Genomic DNA, 22,270 nt, shown 5'->3' on the forward strand with positions numbered 1-22,270 from the left:
TTCTAAGACCGGTGGGATCACAGTTGTGGCGCAGCCTGAAGTGTCCAGGGATAGTCTTAAGGTTGGATGGATCAGTGCAATTTTTTGCAGCCTGGATGTCCCTCACATGTTCCCTTGTCCGTATCCGTAACTCACGTGAGGTAAGTCCCACGTAAATAAGCTTGCAAGGACAAACAGCGTAGTAAACCACATATGTGGTGCTACAAGATATGTAATTCACAATCCGGTAGTCCCTACCTCCATCTGCTGAAGTAAACGATGTGGCCCGATCGATGTTACGGCAGGCCAAGCAAGATCCACAGGGGTAACAACCCCATCTCTGTTTCGATGTACCAAAGGGGTTCGAGGGGGTGGCTACATAATGGCTTCTCACAAGTATGTCTTTAAGATTTCTCCCTCGTCTAGCCGTCAGCAGCGGTCGTTCCGGAATGATACGTTTTAAGCTGGGATCTGTTCTAAGTACTGCCCAGTGTTTCTGCAGCACTTGTCTCATGTTATCCCATTGGTTATTATATGTTGATATAAATCTTAGGGGTGGATCCCTCTTGGACCTACATGGAACTCTACACAGTAGCCCATCTCGTGATTCCCTTTTTGCACGAGAGTATCCGTTTTTAATACTCCTATTGCTGTATCCCCGGTCCCGGAATCTCCTGGACAGGTCCCGAGCCTGGTCCTCAAACAAAACATCCGAGGAGCAGATTCTTTTCATCCTTAAAAATTGCCCAATTGGGACTGCTTTTATGGTTGAGGACAGGTGTGCAGAGGTGGCGTGTAAGAGTGAGTTTACCGAAGTGGCCTTCCGGAAAACATCACTCTGAATATTGCCCACACTATCCACCAAAATTTTAATATCTAGAAAGTCAATTTCTTCAGCATCAATTTTGTATGTTAATTTGATGTTGTAAGGATTTGAATTCAGCTCCTGGATGAGATCTCGAAAACCAGGCTCGGTACCCTGCCACACAACAAAAATATCGTCTATATAACGATACCAGCACTGCGCATGGGAGGCGGCCCATACGCCCTCCCCAAAAATCTCCCTCTCCCAGAAACCGAGAAAGAGATTAGCGTACGAGGGCGCACAGGCCGCGCCCATCGCAGTGCCACGCTGTTGAAGGAAAAAACGATCTTTAAAGGTAAAATAGTTGTGCGTCAGTATGAAATCCAGGAGCTCCAGGACCAGGGAACACAGATCACCATCCAAATTGCTACTGTGCAAAAAGAAAGATACAGCCCTCAGACCATCAACATGGCCTATACTTGTGTACAGCGATTCCACATCGATTGCTGCCATCAGCATATCTGGTTCGAGGGAGAGACCATTTATTTTCCCCAGGACGTCCGTTGTGTCCCTGACATAGGAGGGCAAAGTCTCCACAAGTGGGTGAAGGTAGTATTCAATGAACTTACAAGTCGCATCACACAGCCCTCCAATGCCAGAGACAATGGGACGCCCCGGGGGAACCAAAGGGTCCTTGTGGATCTTGGGCAACAGGTAGAAGGTAGGGACCACCGGATTCCTTGTGCTTAAACCATCACGGATTTTCTTTGGGATAATACCCTGTGTAAAAGCCCTATCCAAGATTTCCTCCAAAATTGCTGTATATTTCACGGTAGGGTTTTAAGGGAGTACACGATACGCTTCCTTGTCCTTCAGTTGTCGGAACGATTCCCTCTCATACATCTCTGTCGGCCATAGCACCACATTCCCCCCCTTGTCTGCCGATTTAATCACAATGTCCCTCATAGCTTTTAATTCCTTGAGAGCCTTACGTTGCACCCAAGTGAGATTATCTCTTTTCTTTTTTTCGGAGATATTTCTAAAATCTTCCAGAACAAGTTTGTTAAAAATTTCCACTTGTGGGTACAGCGACAAGGGGGGGAAAGCGGTGGACTTAGGAACGACAGAGGTGGGGAATGTACCTGAAGTGGTGGGAATACTTTCCCGCTCCAGCTCTTTCAAAATGGACAAGACTTCTTGGTCTCTTGTTGCGTTAGGATCATCAAGTTCCATGGGTCTACTATGTAACCTACGCAGAACCACCTTACGTAGGAATAGTTGCACATCCTTCATTGCTGTAAAATAATTGAAACTGTTAGTTGGCACAAAAGTCAGACCCAAGCTAAGCACTTCTTTTTGTGGTTCTGACAGAACATGCTTGGAGAGATTAATTACCTCCAAAGTTGGATTAGCTTTGGATTTCTTTTCTAATGATTGAGGAGGTGTAAGTGTCTCATGTTATCCCATTGGTTATTATATGTTGATATAAATCTTAGGGGTGGATCCCTCTTGGACCTACATGGAACTCTACACAGTAGCCCGTCTCATGATTCCCTTTTTGCACGAGAGTATCCGTTTTTAATACTCCTATTGCTGTATCCCCGGTCCCGGAATCTCCTGGACAGGTCCCGAGCCTGGTCCTCAAACAAAACATCCGAGGAGCAGATTCTTTTCATCCTTAAAAATTGCCCAATTGGGACTGCTTTTATGGTTGAGGACAGGTGTGCAGAGGTGGCGTGTAAGAGTGAGTTTACCGAAGTGGCCTTCCGGAAAACATCACGAATACGGTACATCGTTCTTGTTAAACAGAATAGCGTACTACAGATGTAACTTGAACTTTCTGTGGCTAAATTGTTTACGGTGATACCTTTCTGATTTAATGCAATGCTTTAGGTTTACCTGTAGTTCTTTAGAAACCAATAAAAAAAAACTTTAGGATGCAACACATCATTAATTCATTTACTGCAAAATAGTATTGCTTTCATTATTGTCAATAATGTATGGTTGTTTGCATCATATTGCTTGTTATTGCAGAGTATGATCTGGAGCCATGTGATGAGCCTGAGGTCCCGGCCTACAGCATCCGGAAGGGGCTACAATTTGGAGTTGGTGATTCGTTGACATTCTCCTGCTTCCCTGGATATCGTTTGGAAGGAGCTTCTCGCATCACCTGCCTGGGAGGTAGACGGCGTGTGTGGAGTTCGCCTCTCCCAAGGTGTGTTGGTAGGTGGTCCTGTGCTTTCATTTTTCATTTAGTTCCCTTATACATTAACTTAAGATTGTCAATAGGCAAAAATCCCTTTTTTACAGCAGTTTTTAACCTAGGATAGGTTAGATTATATGAAGTTTGATGATTTCTGCATAGTATAGATTTTTGTGTTTTAGTTGTTTTATAACTGAGATATACAGTTGTAGTTGCTGTTTTTGCATTGCATGACATCTCACTGGTTTTCAACTCTCTGTTCCAAAAATGGTTCATTGTGCTAAAGTTGTCAGTACACCTAGTGAAAGTCTTCATATGAGTAGGAACTTGGTTTAGCTAGACCTTTTATGGTCTGCTTGTTCAACAAGATTTGCAAAGTTGCCTCAAGCCGGTTTAGTTACTTACTGCCTATTTTGCCTATCATTATGCTGCTTAAACTCAGTAGAGCAGCTCCTCCTCTTCTGAGTTGCTCTGTCCACATGGCTTGACTGCATTTATCATGCTAATTGACAGTCAGCTCCCTGCAGCTAAGCAGCAAGGTCTGGCCGTCAATGAGCATGACATCAGCAGCCATGCTTCGTCAACAGAGCAGAACAGAAGAGAAGCAGCTGCTCTGACTTGGCTTCAAAAGAAACCACAGAATCACTGGCAGGAGCAATTTGTGACCTCTCTGAGCCCGTAGATATCGGCGTCAGGCACAACAGGCAGGTAATTGTCAGTTACCTACCTGTAATTTCTTAAGCTCACAAAAAATAGTCACAGATAACCCCCTTTAACATAGAAGGATACATTTTATCTAGGCCAATAGCTGTATCTTTTGGCGAAAGTTGCCTTTTTTGTATGTTATTTATTTAGGTCCAAAAGATTGGTATTAAAGGCCAGAAATAGGCGTATGTATCTGGAAGTACTATGGATTAATAGCCAATAGTGCCAACATTGCACATATTAGGAAATGGATACAGCAGAGCAACATTGATATTTACTATACCCATTAACACATATAAAGCATCTATATAATCCTGACCTTAAATCTGTAACTTGTGCAAAATAATATCGCTGCTATTATGAGAAAAATGCAGCAGATAAAATAACTCAAGGAGTGGCCAGTTTTTTTTCCATTACACATATATCAAAAATCAGCATGCATTATGATTGGGAGGGTTATATATTTTTTTCTTTGAGCAATTCATATCTTGTGGGGATAGTTTGAGAATTGCCAACTTGACATTTACCAGTGTGATCCCCTGTGATAAACAGGCACCGTGATTAATGACAAAATTAGAACTGAAATGAAATGCAGCGCCGAAAAGTGCAATTTGCTTTCTATTACGACACAATTGATGGAATATACTGTGAGTTACTGCTGGTATAGGAAGAAATGATAATAACTTGTAATGTCAGGAAAGTTAACAAATAGGTTACTTTTCATAATAAAATGCAGTAATAAAATATAAACGACATAGTATATATCAGTCAGAAATGAGAAACATGGCAGCAACTTTTCCAGTAGAAACAAACTTTAGAAATGCAGAGTAACATTCCAGCATCAATAATGCGTGTTACGCTCTTGGTTGAAAATTGCTTTGCAGTCTGTACTGCTCACATCAGAGGAGTTCAATGTCTCATTGAAGATAAAGTTCAGCTGAGTTTCGCATTGGAAAAGCTTAAGTCGATCTATTGTGGTAGAGTAGTGAGGAGCAAGATGTCAGGGAGTTGATGGTCTGTGATTTTTACACCTACAAACTCTGTGGATTTTTGTATTGTGGCTTCTACTGTATGAACATGATTTTTTGTAGTTTTATTTTTTTATTTTTTTTTTAAACTACGTTGAGGGTGTAGAACATGCCGAAAGATACTCATGGTGTTTTTATTGTAAAAGTTGCAGGAAAATAGAAATATATACAGGATAAAATTATTTCTCGTGAATGCATATTTTAGATTAATTTACACATAGAAGCTAAATAAAGTTATCAATCCAAGTACATATATACAACAATACCCCACCCCCCTCTATTATTATTAAAAGTCTAAGCCTGTTTTGTAGATCTTGTCTCCTTGCCCCCTTCTTATTTCAGCTGAGTGTGGAGCATCAGTCACTGGAACACAGGGTGTCTTGTTGTCCCCCAACTACCCAGCCAACTACAGCAACCACCATGAGTGTATCTACTCCATCCAGAGCCAACCTGGAAAAGGTGTACAGCTGCGAGCTCGAACATTTTCCCTCACTCCTGGAGACTACCTTAAGGTCTGAGGTTTCCTAGTTTACATGATATATCTGTGTATTTTTAGTCCTTGCTTACTTAAGTTACAACTGGCAATTGCCACTTAATCACCAGTTTATTAGCTCCTACTTATTTTAGGTCATATTAAACCTAAGGTCTCATTCACATGTCAGTTATTTTCATCAGTGTCTGTAGGCCAGAACCAGTAGAACTTGCAGAGAAAATTTATAATTGAAAGATTGACACTTGTTCTGTGTTTTGGAACCACGCCTGGTTTTGGCCTACAAAAATTGATGCAATATTGATCAAAAATACTGGTGTGAATATCACCATGCCATGACTTAGTAAACAGTATGATGACTATCAAGCAGTAAAATGCTATACTATGCACTTTCATTTTGTGGTTTCTTCCAATACCTAGGTCTATGATGGGCACAATAATTCTGCTCGACTTCTCGGAAAGTTTAGCCTTTCAGAGATGCTTGGACGGAGTCTGAACAGCACTTCTAGTGCTTTGTGGTTGGAGTTTGTCACTGATGCAGAAAATACCAGTAAAGGATTTGAGCTGTATTATTCCAGTAAGTCTAATTATGAGGAAAATCATTTAATAAAGGCTTATTCTGCCTAAAACATGAATACAAAAAATAGAAATCTAAAAATATGTGTACTCCATAAGGTTGAGCACAGGAATTTTATTTTTTCATGGATGACGCAGTGTGTTAAGGACAAGGAGTTAAATTTAAGCAACGCTATAGCAACCTCATTTCTCTCTCAAAGTACCTAACATAATAATGTTTCAGAGACTTAATAACTACACCACTGCTTGGACTTTGAAACGTAATTACTGCAACCTTAAGAAATGTAATGAAGTGACACAAGGAGATGTCTACAATGTTCTCCGCTGCTGCAGCATCACAGACCAATGATAAAGGGACCTTGTTAGAGGCCCTATTAATTATGTACTTATTTACATACAAATATGGGACCTTAAATCCATTTAAAAGTGGTCAATGGTATCTAGTACATATGGCTCTGGCTGTCAAGACTGCATATGTACTACTAATATACTCTCTAAATGGGTATCATATGTGATGACTAGTAAAACTGCAATAACTAGCTGCACATGGAGATGTTGTCTATACTCAAATAAATGACAATTTTTTTATGACAAATAACGGACAATTTTCTCTCCCACCTATATCTTTTTTCCTTAATATTCTTTATTTTGAGTTCATGTCTGGTTTCTGACACCAGAATGATGTACTACTTATATCCACATCTATTAAAATTTTAATAATCATAACTGTCATTGTATTTCTAGGATTTTCTGAAAGGATTGATCTCAGAATTGCAAGTTGTCTCCTACTTATAGGATAATGAATAGCTTACTGGTCACTGGTGGTCTGACTTGACCGTTGCTGGTCCAATCTCTGCTTTATTTTATTTGGGATTACTGATAAAAATGGCCAAGTCCTGTACATGACTTTCTTCTCGGTTATGGAGCACCAATCTTGGAATTGCTGATGGTTCCAGCAGTTGGTTCCACAGCAGTCAGTAAGTTATCATTGGGCAGATCAGTAGTCTCTGGCCAATGGACAGGAGGGATGCAAATCTGTTACTTTTTAGGATCCCTGAAGCAATATTTGATTAGCCAGGCTGGAGCGTAATCATAATTGCAGCATGATGCACAGATGACATCGCATCACCCTGTCAGATCAAAAACCATGTTGGGGATCCCGGAAGGTAAGAGGCTTTCATTCAATGGCCAAAGACTACTGACTTGGCCGATGAACTGACATCCTGTGAATTTATCTGCTCAACTCTAATGGTGGATAACTTGCAATTCTGGGAATAACCAGCTAAGCAACAGTAAATATGTTTCCTACTCTTGGAAGCCTCCTTGTTACTAACAGAATTAAGAAGGGATTCTCCAGTTGTGGATGACCCCTTTTAACCCTTTTTTTGTCTGTAGAGTTCAACCCATGAGAAGCTCAGCTTACCATATTTAATCACTGGGACCTCTGTCGATCTTCTGTGTATTCTTCTGTGTATTCTTGGGAAATTCTTTTGTAATTTTGCAGTTTCCCTGCATCGCCATCACAGGCAAAATTAAGGTGAATCTGTCAGCAGTATTTTGCTAAGTAAACTACAGATACTGTCAGGTTGTCACTGTTACACTGATTACAATGATACCCGGGGTGATGAAATCCGTCTTGTGGTTGTTGTTTAATCTGTATTTGCAGTTTTCAGGTAATGAGATTCTCGGGCTACAGGGCTGCCTGAGGGCGGGTCTTTATTTCCTGCTCTGTTTTCATATTCATCCTTACATGCTTGTGACATGTCACTGAACCTTTAGTGACCTGACTCCTGTTTTACATACTGCATACATGTGTGGTGGCTTTGAAAAACAAAATTAACTACAGCAAAATGGCGCAGACACAAGGGCAGTAGCATCTATCGCTTGTTGGTGGCTGCGCATGCACAGTAGCATCTATCGCTTGCCAATAGCCATTTGCTGGAGGAAAAAAAATGTTGCTGAAGGAAAAAAAATTGACTGCAGTAAAATGGCGCTGGCAACGGCGCTTGACCAGTAGCATCTATCGACAAGTGATAGATCCTACTGCGCATGCGGTGTCATTTTGCGGTAGTTACATTTTTTTTTCAAAGCCACCACACATATATTCAGTATGTAATACAGGAGACAGGTCACTGAGGGATCAGTGATCTGTCATAAGCCATACAGATAAATATGTAATCAGAGCGCCAAATAAAGCCCTGCCCACAGTCTGCCCCAAAGCACAAGAATCTCATTAACTGAATATTATAAATACAGATTAAACAGCAACCACAAGATGGATTTCATCAACCATGGTATCATTTTAATCAGTATAATGGTGCCAACCTGACACTGTCTGTAGTTTACTTATCAAAATCCTGCTGACAGGTTCACTTTAAGCTTTATACAGTTCTCATTTAAATCAACAGGCAGTCTGTAATATGCAGCTGTTCTAGGCCTGCAGAGTAAGAGGTTCTGCTTATTCATATTTCCCTAATAATGTATCTTAAAATTAGTTTTCTGAAACAAACAACCAGTTTAAGTGTTTTTATAAAATATATCATAGAGGAGGTTAGTAAGGTTGAATAACAAGTCTATAAACTCCAATTAATATTCTTTCTCAGCCAGTTGATCCGCTGTAGGGTAATAGAATGTGTCAAATGTCAAATGCCCATATTATTAAAAAATGTCCTTTTCTACTCCAGATATTTTTCAAGAAAGGCACTTCTTCAACTTATTCAATAAATTGACCATCACATCATAATGTAGCATTGAGTTTCAAAGTCTCATTGCTGTTACAATAAACAAACCATTGTTTAATAATGGTGAAACCTTCATTCCTCTATATGCTGAATATGCCTTCAGACATAGGGGATAATCTGCATTGTCCAGTCAGTTGCTAAAGTTAAACTTATTGTTTACCAGTCTCCGAATTCTTTTTCAGTCCCAGTTTTGCCCAATATCCTACTTGTGGGTACATAATTGCATATCCTGAGAACATTTGTGTATATACAGTATCTCTTTATTTACCCTGTCTCCCCCCAAGAGTCCAGTATCTCTAAATCTCGATGTGATATTGTATTATCCTCTAAGTTGATTACCTTACAGAGATTTGTCCAATTTTGAAAAAATCTACTCTGGAAGTTGTCTTCAAGGTCAACATTAAGTATTAAAAGTAGAAGGGCCCATTGCTGACCCCTGTGGTACAAACTGGTAACTGTTAACCAATCAGAACATGTTGCGTTAATAACCACCCTCTATTTCCTATCACTTAGCAATTTATTAACCCTTTCACCTATTTTTTCCTTCACTGCCCACAATCCCATTTTTATGTATGAACCTGCTCAGATTACTGAGCCATATGAAACGTCTCTTTGAAAAGATTCAAATATTTTCTCATAATAGACATTACGTGCTCACTTTTTGACTCTACTAAATCATTTTAATTATTGGCATATGTTTCTTCAGATGAAGGAGAAGAAACAATTGTTAAATCAATCACTGTTGGAAAAAAAAATTGAAATCATCAACAAAAAATATTCCCATTAAGCACTATTATGATCATTGAGGCATGGACGCTATTAATAATAAACATTATTCTACGTGAAGTCTGTTCTGAATTTTTCAAAAGCGGCTGACAGATCAGTTTTGCTAAGAATGGCATCTGAATTTCAAACATTATTTTTTTTTTGCCAATACAGATTTGTGATTTGCCACTAAATAACACTTTAATTCAATAAATCACACTTAATGATTTACTTTGTTTAGGTGTTAGTGTTTTCTCTTAACTTTCCTATACTGTATGTTGATTTCATTTTAGTCACAAACACTGACTCCTATTCCTGCCTGTTTGTTTTTTTTCATCTGTTTTGTGACATATTTGTTAATTTCAAGGCCTATTGCTTCGAGTGAATGCTGGCTGTTTGCGGCTTGTGGTATTCATCCCTGCCATGGTGGTCCCGAAAAAATTGTCACACAACATATTGTTCACTTTTGAAACTCAGATTGTACATTCTTGTTTTATCACCTTCTTATTGTGCTTACACTTGCACGAGAAATTATAACATCTTTTACCATTCGCAATGTTGAAGGAGTTTTGTAATCCTTCCAATTGATTTAATTGACAAATCGTATGTTGGAACTGTTTTCTTTCATTTTGCCAAGTCCAGCAGCTAGTTAGTACGCACTCCCTTTGGCTTCCGACTAGTTATCATTTTTAGACTTTAACTAGGCGATTTACTTTTTTTTTTCATCTTCTTGATATGGAAAACAAATGCCATCAGTTGATAAAAAAGACAGGAATACAATCTCTTAGTGTTGCAGATTCCGTAATTTTTGCTAGGAGTCGTACTTTTACAGATCACTGTTTCTTCTAATCACATCAAGAGACTGACAGGCCTTTTGGTTAAAAGATGTTCTCCCAGATGCTGTAGCTAATTGTAAATGTCCATAGAAGAGACGAAGCAACCATTTGAGGTTTGTCTCATTACCGACCATCTTTTCAAGAAAATATTGGTAGAAGCAGACATGTTGTCCTTTGTGTCGGTTCCTAATAAGCAACCTCATTATGGGATCAAAATGTGTCAGATCACACAGCTCCTGCCACATTTCCTTCATCATATTTCCAATAAAGATTTTTACACCCAATGCAGGCAAATAATACATGTTCCAAAATAATTCAATCCAGAAATAAAATAAAAAATGCACGAACGACCATCTGAAAAGATTAATTAAATAATTTACATAAGTTCAGTACCGGGTTCAAACAATTGCTTTGCAACTGAATCGCATTAATGTCTTTTGCGCTTTCATTTAAGTTTTCCGCGAGTTTGAACAATATGTAAATATGTTATTCAACGTTACAGTGTATAGTAATAAACTAAGAAATCACCCTATTAGGGAATAAGCAAATGTCTGCTTAAATATACATTATTAACCTTAAAATTTATCTATTGAAGAAGCAAGAAAGTCTCAAATGTTCCAGATAAAATATTCATGTACTATACACTTCAAACCAAACTCTCAATTACTTGGGCTGCAAACTTCCTAGCAGATAATAATTAGCTGAAGTTGGGGCCTGCTTTTCGGGGTGACCTAGAATACGTTGCCGCCATATTCTTCCATTAGCCATTCCTTTAGAAATTCCACCAAAATCCACCATAGGGATATTGCTCGTTCATTACTAAATGAACACGTACATTATAATCCAGTAGCTAATTGCTTGTCAAAGGAAAGACTGAGGGCCTGTTTCACCAGGGTTAAGATAGCAAGTGACCATGACTTATTACTGTCCGATGTATTATTTGTGTCTGTGCTCGTATCACATGGTTTATCTGTGATTATAAATCACTCATTATGTAATATGTATGCAATCTGCTACTGTCCCTCATGGCCGTCTCTGAAGACATAGTGACATGACCGTCTTGCTTCTCCAACACTTAATGCCTCTAAACCTGGCACTAATTGTAATTATCCACCAGCTGACAAAGTGACAGCTCGGCAGGCTGACTGGTCAATCCTGCAGCATTATCATGTCTTTCCTTAATGTCCTTGTCTTGACTCCGCAGGTTTTGAGTTGATTAAATGTGAGGACCCAGGGACACCGTTGTATGGATACAAGGACAAAGACGAGGGGCATTTTGCTGGAAGCTCTGTCTCTTTCAGCTGTGATCCCGGCTACAACTTACGTGGCAGCCGCTCCTTGATGTGCTTGACTGGAGAGCGGAGAGTCTGGGATCAGCCTCTCCCCTTGTGTATAGGTATGAAGTTTTATTTCTTTATGGAAAAAAATGTTGACATTTTGATATTCTTTGAGTATAGTTAAAGTACCAATACAGAGACGAGTTGGTCATACAGTACAATGCCGTATATTTATCAGCCCTTGTGCCAGTTGTCTATCACAAATGCATTGTAATGGATGGAGCACATACACTAAATGGAGGAAAATACTTGAACACACATCTAAATCAATGATTTTTTATTTAGTCCCATTGCCACAGGCATATAAAATCTACCTACCAGCTGTACAGTCAGGCTTTACATAATAATAATAATCTTTATTTTTATATAGCGCTAACATATTCCGCAGCACTTTACAGGTTTCACACTTTATCATCGTTGTCCCCTGATGGGGCTCACAATCTAAATTCCCTATCAGTATGTCTTTGGAATGTGGGAGGAAACTGGAGTGCCTAGAGGAAACCCACGCAAACATACAAACTCTTTGCAGATGTTGTCCTCGGTGGGATTAGAACCCAGGACTCCAGTGCTGCAAGGCTGCAGTGCTATCCACTGAGCCACCGTGCGGTTTACATACACTTATAAGAGAATGGCTCGTTTTAAAGAGCTCCCTGTCTTTGAACGTGGTTCTGTAATAAGAATTACTGTTGTAACAAGTCAGTTCATAAAATTAATTCCCACCTAAACATTCCTCGATCAACTGTGAATGATTTTAATGAAAAGTAGGAGCTTTTCAGAATCACTGCAACTCAGCTATGAAGTGACAGACCACGTAAAGTTACAGAGCGGGGTCACCGAGTGCTGAGCGCATAGTAAATAAATATTGCTAACGCTCTACTGATACATTAAATGCAGAATTCTGATCTTTCCCTGGTGTTAATATCAGTCCAAAAACAGTGAACTGGGAGCTTAATGACATGGATTTCTAAAACTGAGCAGCTGCATGCAAGCCTTACATTACCACGCACAATGCGAAGCACCAGATGCAGTGGTGTAAAGCACATTGCCACTGGACTTTGGAGTTCTGGGAACATGTTCTTTGGAGTGATGGATAAATTCTCACGGTTTGACTGATGGATGAGTCTTGGTTTGGTGAAAACCAGGATAAGATTACCTGCCAACTGTAAAGTTTGGTAGAGTTGGGATAATGCTATGGGGTTGTTTTTCAGGTGTTAGACTAGACCCTTTCCAGTGATTGGAAATCATAATGCTTCAACATACCAAGACATTTTGGACAATTGTATGCTTCTAACATTGTGGGAACCATTTAAAGAAGGCCTTTCTCTGTTCAACCATGACTGTGCCCAAGTGCGCAAAGTACAACACGTCTTTAAAGCCCTTGTTGGATGTGTTTGCTGTGGAAGACCATAATTGGCCTGTTAGAGCCCAGGTCTTAGCCCATCAAACACCTTTAGAATGAACTAGGACAGAAATTCAGAGCTCAACCCTCTTGTCCAACATTAGTTCCTTACCTCACAAATGCTCTTCAGGATGAGCGAAAAGAATTCCCAAAGACACACTCCAGTATGTTCCAGAAAGACTTCCCAGAAGAGTTAAAGCTGTTTTAGCTGTAAAAGGGAACTCCACTACTTATTATGCCTATGGATATAGAACGTCATGTCATAAATGAGGCTTTAGGTGTCATTTTTAGGTGTCCTAACACTTTTGTCTGTATAGTGTATTTTTCAAGCCCCCAACACTTATTCTAAAACTTATCAGAGATAAAACATCAAGGTTTGTAAGTTACGGTACTTCTTAATTTATTCATTACAGATTAATGCTAACAATATTCTAAAGGTGCAACCTATGTTATCAAAGTCTCTGCGACGTATTCATCAAGCATGATCATAAACATAACGCACCCTGCAATACATATATTTACTGGTCTTCTACTTGAGAGTATTTTTTTTAATGAACTTAATGTTTTATCTGTGTTTTTAGAAATGACTACTCATAAATCACAATGTATTACTGTGACCAAAATACTAAACAATTAAGAAGATTTTACATTTTTGTTAAAGGGGTTGTCCAGGCTGGGGATAAAAGTCTGCAGCCACTCTATACAATACAAAATTTTAGGCACAGACCACGTAGTGCAGACAGTGGTGCTCGACTAATTGCCAAAACCACTCATAGCTGTGGATATACTCCCACCAGATTGTAGACTTGCAAGAGAGAATAGAGTAATACATCCACCATGGAGTAAACAGTAGCAGTAAGTAGCCCCTGGAAGAAGCCCACGCGAAACACGCGTCGGGGCAGCATGTGCGGCACCCCTTACAGCCATGGATAAGAGGATTAATATTATGTGACTAGGTTGTGGCCTAATGTTCAGTTTTAGACAAATACCAAATACCTCACTTGAGGATACACTGTATCTATGCTGATGTGACCACACTGGGTTTTTGGATCCATCATTGCACTGTCACTTTATTTTGATATAGATTGGACCCATTACTGCATTGTCACTTTATATTGATATGCATGGAAGCAAAAATATCCTTATTGCACTGTTTTAGTGGTGTGGTACCTTTGCTGCACCTGTTTTCCTTTGCTATAATTCTGTCACTTGGCAATTATGCCATTAATATGTAAGTGTCTTTTTTGTTTAAATTATAATAAAATTTTGTGATAAATTTACTCCATGGTGGACGTATTACTCTATTCTCTCTTGCAATTCACTCTACACGGCTGCAATCTTCTGAATAGTGGCTGTGTGTAATAAGCACATTGTCATGATTTCCTATGCTAGTCTGTGGTCACATGACCCCATGTATGAGATTTGCATACTTCGGGTCACTTGTCAATTAGACTCATTCTGCTTCCCTCAATTCAGTACGTGACCACAAGTATACCAAGCTCATACATGTGGTCAAATGACTGTTCACTCACATGAGCAAAACTAGCACCTCAAATAAGTAAGGGCTTCTTCACACAAAAATACAAATCAGTGTTGAGTTAAATATCCAGCAGAATTTGTATGTATTGACCATAGATGACCCCCTGATTTTGTAATAAGCTTGGCGCCTGTGTGGTCATCATCACATATAACACAAACATGGACAGGCCCTTACCCAAGTGGTCTCTCCTTGTCGTGTCCTTGTCCTGTAGTGTGACTGAAAGCAGAGATCTTGTACAAGGTGAAGAATTAATGTAGAAGGTAAACTAGTTAGTTGTATAACTTTTCAGTACAAAATATCCCATCTTTATGTTTTCCATTACAGCTGAGTGCGGAGGTCTTATCCATGGTGATAAAGTGGGCAGAGTATTGTCTCCTGGGTATCCTGCACCCTATGATCACAACCTCAATTGTGTGTGGGTTATTGAAGCAGATGCTGGCTGCACCATCGGGTAAGTAGACAATACACATATATTAATAAACCATAAGTTAAAAACAACAGCATGTGGCAACGAGAAGCAAATAAGGAAAGTTTTGGATGCGTCTCACTAAAAATGTAAAAAGAACAACATCACCGTCCTTTGTATTAAGACTTCTTTATTGTGCTGTCTGCCGGCTGTCATACTGTTTGCCTAGCTCAGTAGATGACACTTGCATTGGAAAGTTAAAAATGTTCATTTCTTCCCGAATAGAATAATGAGCCACTTGTTCAAGTGAAATAAAAAAATATGATTCAAATGGTGAATATTAGAACATGAAACTCTTTTATTATTTCTTTGTCGGACCCCGATCCTATTGCTGTTCCCATAAATGAATGTGGGTGGTGTGTCCAATATGGCAGATCATAGCGATCTTATTAGAAACTGCTGCAGGAGCTTTAGCTTTATGAAAGCCATGCTAGCTAGAAGGCCGGCCCGTATTGCAACCACATTGACCTTTAATGGTTCTAACCTTTTTTATGGTAGGTTCCTGTCAAACACCATGTTAAGTAGTGTGTCAAGTTGTCAGTGCTTTCCAGTGTATGCTGAATGTCCTTTACCCAGGCCTGCCAAGCTGCTGCTAAATTGTCAGAGATGTTTTATTGTTATTGGTTGTCGTAGTTATTTACTTTTCCAGTTTTACAAATGGAAAGTAGAAAAAGGCATTGTTGACCCAGAAGACTGAAAACATGCATGCCAATCAATGCCCTGACAGAACACCGAGCACATTTTATGCTATTACTAGAAGAAAAAATAAATTCTTGTTTCTTTGTGGAGCTTGCTTTTCCATTGTAAAATATATTCAGTGTTAACGATATTTACAAAAAAAAACTCAAGCTGCTGTGTATACTCAAGTGGACTTTGCAGCCGTTGGGAAGGATTTATGCCTCGTAAATCTGCACGAGCCATAAAATTGGTGTTCTAGTCAAACAGTAGATTTTAGAAGATAAAATATTAAATGCCACAAATACATATTTGCTTATAAATATATACAACTACAATGGTTGGAGATCACAGCAAAGCAAGAAGCCCTAAGTGACACCTGGGTGGCCATCTCTGTATCTCAATGTAGTTGCTATGTTTTGTATACAAAATGAGGTAGATGTAGATAGTGCTTGATGCTCCGTGAGATGCCCATTCATATTGGTTCAAGCACAGTCTGCTAATGCACGAACTGGCCACAGTTCTCCTGACCCGAGTGTGACAGCTTCATGTATTTCTATGGGGTTGTCACCTTCAGGTCGAGAGAGCTGTGGCCAGTCTGTGCATTGTGGTCTCGACCAATTTGCACAGATATCCGAATGAGCCTTTAGGCCGGAGTCAGATGCAACGTATCAAAAATTGATCCGATTCTCTCGCCCAAGAATTGCACAAATGTTCTCCCTATGGTCATCCATGTGTCATGCACTTGCAATGCGATGATGCGATTTTCTCGCACCTATGTATCCGTATGACATGCGTATGGCAGTACACTTCTCACTGCTTTTCCCCATTGAATTTTATGGCTCAATGGGCTGAAATAAGGAAAATGTGTGCGTATTTCTCGCAAGTCACATGAATGGTCCGTGTGGTGTCCGATTTTTTTTCTCGCACCCATAGACATGCATTGGCGAGACTCGTGCGATATACGCATACAATCGCAGCATGCTGCTATTTCACACGCACATGGAATACACCCGACAAAAACACGGTGATGTGAGCTGCCCTATGGATTAACACTGGTCCGAGTGCTTTGCGATGTTTTCTCGCATAGCACTCGTCCATATTATACACTAGTGTGACTCTGGCCTTAGATGGAGTAAGTCATTCTGCAGCTTCTGTCATGTATTCACCCAGTATTTAAGAAGACTTTTCACTGCATTTTTAATTTAAAAGTACCTCTTCCGATAGGTTGCTCCAAACTGATTCTGGAACAGTTTTTCTTTTTTTCTGTGCTCCTCCTTTCTCCAAAAACAAAAATATTCAACGACATGAATACCACAGAACTTCACTGTGGGAGCAGCTGTGTACTGATTGTCCAGCATCAGAAGAGAAAAAACCAAATGCTCACAGAGAATCTTTGTGATATATGCCAATTAAGTTGAGAAATGGGAAAATTTACACCATTATTACCGGGGGCATAGCTTTGGAATGGAATGGCACAGAAGAAAAAGAAAAACTGTTCCAAAATCAGTAGAGCTGCATCATTTGGAGGAGGTACTTGATTTAAATTTAATAAATCCAGTGAAAGGTCCTGTTTAAGTAATCTGATTGCAGGATTCCCTACTACTTGGACTCACAGTGAAATGCTCAATTACTTTGTTTCTCATTTGTTCCAAAATTTCTTTGTAATGCAGCATGATATCTAGCTTTTGAGGAACTTTTGGTCTACTTCATTTTGCGTGTGGCAAGGGAATTTTAACTCCGCTTCCCAAAGATGTGATAAACCACTGTTAATTTACGTTTTAAGGGGGAAGGAGCGGTACAACCACTTTTTCACAAAGGTCCCTGTAGGTTTGGATTTCTTTTTCCCTTAATACTACAGGCCTTCATTTAAAAACGGCATTTTGTGTTTCCTTGTGTTATCTTTGTCTAATATTTTAATTTGTTTTGTGATCTGAAACATTTAAGTATGACAAACATGCAAAAGAATCAGAAAGGAGGCAAACACTTTTTCACTGTAGATAAATATTCCTTTTGAGAAATGGTATGATATTGATTCAAGAAAACTGAATCTTAATTTTAAAGTCAAATTTCTCTGGTTAATGAGTTCCCAACTTAATCATGACCTCTATCGGAATCGAAAGCATTGGTCCCAATTAAGACTCGAGTTAGCCATTTCCATTTCCCAAATAAAATAAAAAAACAGCATCACTTTTGATCATGGATTGTCTGCTTTTTCATGTTAACTACATCCACATGATTGAGGCTGAGCAGCACTACTCTGTTAACATTGCTTGCCGCAGCACTTAGGACATTTGATAGTGGCATAGGGCTATGCATGTGATGTTTACAAACTCTACTTCTGTAAAAACTAGAATAAAATGTGTATTTTAAGTAACATATTTATTCTTTTACTACATATGTTTGTCAGAAGAAACTTTTCTTTTAGGAATTAGAGCTAGTAATTGTAACATATAATTCATTGTTATATAGAAAAATATTATGGATGAGTCACCTACGATACTGTATAAAGATAACCTATTTGGCCAGCTTTTAGTCCTTTTAGGTTTAATGGTACTCATTTAAGGGCTTCTTCTATCTCTCTCTCATACAAGCCCTTTGCCCTTTCTAATAGATCTGTCTTCCATCTCTTCCTCTAAGTTCAATCAAGTACTACAGTATCTTTTGTAGTTTCAGCCAGAAAAAAAAACCAAAAGACAACGCTTCGAGCAGAGTATGCTCAAGCATAGCAAAGTGGATGTCAGTTAGTATGCTATTGTTCACCTTCAGGTGACTAAGAGAGTTCACAATAAATGTCAGTTGCAGATGAGTCTTCAATAGACAGTAGCTGTTTCCCACCAGAAGAGTATAGCTTTTTTAGGTAACTCATTGCCTTTGTTTCTTATAATGTACTGTAAGAGAAAGTCAGAGTCAGAGTTAAAATTGTATCTCTTGACTAGTAAAAAAATGTGCAAAGAAAATTACTTGCGACACGCACACTTTGTGATGTAAACATTTGCAGTTGAAATTTCTGAATTTTAAATGAAAAAACTCAATACAGTCACTGGTATCTAGTAAGCAGACCGTGTCTAAATGACACTAACTTTAGATATTTCAAATTATTATTCAAATTCATTAGTACAATTATTAGTTACACAATATCACTCATCATTCACATTGAGCCTGGCTTTGCTGCTGGAACCTCTGCTATCTATCTGTCCCCCTATAAATTGAGTCTTTGTGTTATTCCCTGATGCAGTTGAACAGTGGCATGTTAAAGATTGGGCCCTGATCAAAATGACTCTTATTGTGAACAGTTAAGCAAGTTGAAGATGAAATAATTGCTAAAGATGACACATTACCTTCGCATTTTAGGCAAATATATATTTTTTTAATTTATTTACTTTTCTTCATATTTTTACATTTTAGAAATTACAAAAAGGAAAATGGGCCAATGCTAAAGTTTTGGCCACCCTTGGAGATTTGTGTGCTCAGATACCTTTGACCAAGGTTTCAGACCTTAGTTAGCCTCTTATGGTTATGGCTTGTTCACTCTCATCGTTAAGAAAGGCTAGGTGATGCAAATTTCCCAGCTTTATAAAAACCCAGCCTTCTCCAACCTTGTGTAAAAAAAAAAATGAAGCCATGGGTTCTTCTAAGTAGTTGTCTAGCACTCTGAAAATGAAAATGGTGAAGGTCTTACAAGGGTCCTCTCAGTCGGGTGATCTGAATATCATTTAAAACCTGTGGCTAGACCTCAGAATAGCAGTTCATGCAAGACAATCCAAGACTCTTCCAGAACTGGAAGAATTTTCCAAGTAAGAATGAATGAAAATCCCTCATACAAGAATTGAAAGACTCATGTCTTGCTCAAAGAAGCATTTACAAGCTGTGATACTTTCAAAAGGGGGTGCTACTATGTAATAACCATGCAGGTGCCCAACATTTTGCATTAGCCCATTTTCCTTTTTTTAATTTTTAAAATGAAAAAGATGAAAATATATATATATTTTTTTATTTTGCCTAAAATACAAAGGAAATGTGTCATCTTTAACTTTAGTCCTTTTAGAGTTTATTTCATCTTCAACTTGCTTAACTGTTCACAGTTACAGTAATTGTGACCAGGAGTGCCAAAACGTTTCCATACCATTCCGTACTGATCAGCTGGTACTGCTTCTGTACTGGCACGATCAACTGCTGGTGCTCGAGTGATATTCACAGCCAGGGTTCTGCTCTAACTGCTAGGATCAATTCTCTCACTGATCACCGTAGTTTCGCCCCTCATTTTCCACTGTCATTAGTGACAGCAGTACATGAGGAGTTTGACAGAGGAAGATTGTTCCCCCTGTAAGCCTATTGCAGCATGATCACAGGGTGCCAAAGTATTGCTGCTATGCCAACTGGAGTTATGGCAAAGACCTCCAGGTTGGCAATGCATTACAGCTAATCAGAAAAAGAATAAGACTTATGGACCCACATATGGCAACACCTTGTCCCACGAGTAGTAAGCCGTCACACGATTCTATCTACAGAAAAATGTGTGCTAAAGGTCTCGGAATATGGCAAGCACTCCAAAAAATTATAAAAAAAAAAAATTGCAAATAGTAAAACATAAAAACTATATGAATTGAGTATCGTCATATTGAACTATAGAATAAAGGTTATATTTAACAAAAAGAAATTCCAGATTTGCCATTTCTATTCTCCAAAAAAGTGTAAAAAAATAACTTAAATAAATCAAAAAGTTGTACAGTATTTATGAGAAAATTGTACTACTGAAAGCTACATCTTGTCATGCTAAAAAAAAAGCCCTCATAGAGCTGTGTTGATAGAAAATTATAATACATGTGGCTCTCAGAAAAGGACGACACAAAAAACAATTTTTTTTTCAAAGTGTTTTCATTGCACAAACTTAAATAAAACTAAAATTTAATACCGCCGTAAATGTACTGGCCATCAGAATAAAGTTAACAATTTATTTGTCTAGCACAACTTTAGCAAGTTTAAACATCAAAAGACAACAACAGAATTGCTGTTTTTTTTTCTATTTATCCCTATAAAGTGTTACTAAAAGCTAGGTAAAAATCTTTGTATACCGTACCTCCAAAATGCTACCAATGACAAATACAACTCATTACAGAAAAAAAAAACATTGTCTCATACAGCTACGTCATCAAAAAATGTAAATGCTATGGCACCTGAAATATGACAATGGAAAAGTGAAAAACATAATGATGTGTCCTAATGGCTAAAAAGGGTAGGTCTTTAAAAAGTTAATAATAATATAATAATTGACAACAGCAAAACAGAGTAAACAATAATAAAATAATAACAACATAATTTACAACAGCAAAACAGTAAAAAATAATAAACTAATAATAATAATTTACAACAGCATAATATAGGAAAAGATGACAGCATAGTCAATGTTACTCAAAGGTGGAACTTTAGTTTGTCCATTAGTTTGTCAAACCTCTAAGAAATGCCTTTGTCGTTTTTCATTTTTTCTTTAGCTGTGATAGCTGCGCAGCAACTTTTGAACCTTTTAATCACTGTCAATGTTCAGGGAATTCTAAAATTGTTTTGCAAGCATTTAAAATTATCTTAGCTCCCCAACTGATATGTTTTGCTCTGTTTCTGGATTAAGTTGCTGTGACTCTCACAGCATAAATTATAGGATTTACAGGTTACGTACAAAGCAAAACAAATGTATCAATAGCAACCAGGAGCAAGGATTACTGTAGACAGTATTCATCGGTTTTATCAATGACATCAGCCCAAACGTTCCAATGCCACATCCGAGTTCAGGCGTACCAAATGCTTCTCATTTCCATGATGCCTATATGCGGAATGTGATCGGTGTTAAATCTCGAATTCTGTAGCTGAGTTACAAGTAAGGCTACTTTCACACTTCCATCGGTACGGGCCCGTCACAATGCGTTGGGCCGACGTACAGATGGACATTGTGAAATAGCTGGGTAGCGGAAGCAGTTTTTCAACGCATCCGCTGCCCATTCTGCAGTCCGGGGAGGAGGGGGCGGAGTTTCGGCCACGTATGCGCGGTCGAAAATGGCAGACAAGTCGCACAAAAAAACGTTACATTGAACTTTTTTTGTGCGTCTCGTCCGCCAAAACACGATCGATCCGTCGCACGACGGATGCGACGTGTGCCCATCAGTCGCGATCCGTCGCTAATGCAAGTCTATGGGCAAAAAACGCATCCTGCAAGCACATTTGCAGGATCCATTTTTTGCCCATAACGACGGATTGCGATGGAGGACAAAAGACGGAAGTGTGAAAGTAGCCTAAGAGAACATTTACGACGTGCAGTGACTCATTGCATAATTTACAACTGGTGTCTTATACAGGTTTATGAAGTCAAGATTCTATTAGCCTCTATTGTAATATGCTTCATTTCTGAGCCGATGAAGCTTTAATGCCAAAAGAAGGTTGTATTTGATTAATTGTGTAAGATTGTCAAGATTTATCAGCTAATAATAGAAAAAGGAGGGTCTTTCTATAGCCGCTCATTGCCAGAGGGTCCTGGAACACAATGCATTTGCTCAGAACTAAGTGACACTTCTGCCTGTGATAGAACGCCACCTCTGTATTACTAGTTTAAAATGTTTCCCTTTGAATCTGGCGATATCTGATTTTTAGATGTTAAAGCCTATAAATGTCTTTAGAAGAAATGTTTGATGGACTGATTATATTATCATTTCTGAATATTGCCCTCACTCTTCTGA

At 38.7% G+C, this 22,270-nt stretch overlaps 1 protein-coding gene across 1 annotated transcript in view; it reads left to right on the forward strand.

Annotated features, from left to right (window-relative positions):
• CSMD2 (CUB and Sushi multiple domains 2) overlaps positions 1-22,270 on the forward strand; it is a 1,686,610-nt gene that overhangs the window by 1,384,229 nt on the left and 280,111 nt on the right. The window contains exons 21-25 of the mRNA XM_069756979.1: positions 2,819-3,007; positions 5,063-5,232; positions 5,631-5,787; positions 11,333-11,524; positions 14,729-14,855. Of these exons, the coding sequence (XP_069613080.1) occupies positions 2,819-3,007; positions 5,063-5,232; positions 5,631-5,787; positions 11,333-11,524; positions 14,729-14,855 (835 nt within the window). The remainder of the gene's footprint in view (positions 1-2,818; positions 3,008-5,062; positions 5,233-5,630; positions 5,788-11,332; positions 11,525-14,728; positions 14,856-22,270) is intronic.

The sequence above is a fragment of the Ranitomeya imitator genome, chromosome 3 (genome assembly GCF_032444005.1).
Source record: "Ranitomeya imitator isolate aRanImi1 chromosome 3, aRanImi1.pri, whole genome shotgun sequence".
NCBI classification, from domain to species: Eukaryota; Metazoa; Chordata; class Amphibia; order Anura; family Dendrobatidae; genus Ranitomeya; species Ranitomeya imitator.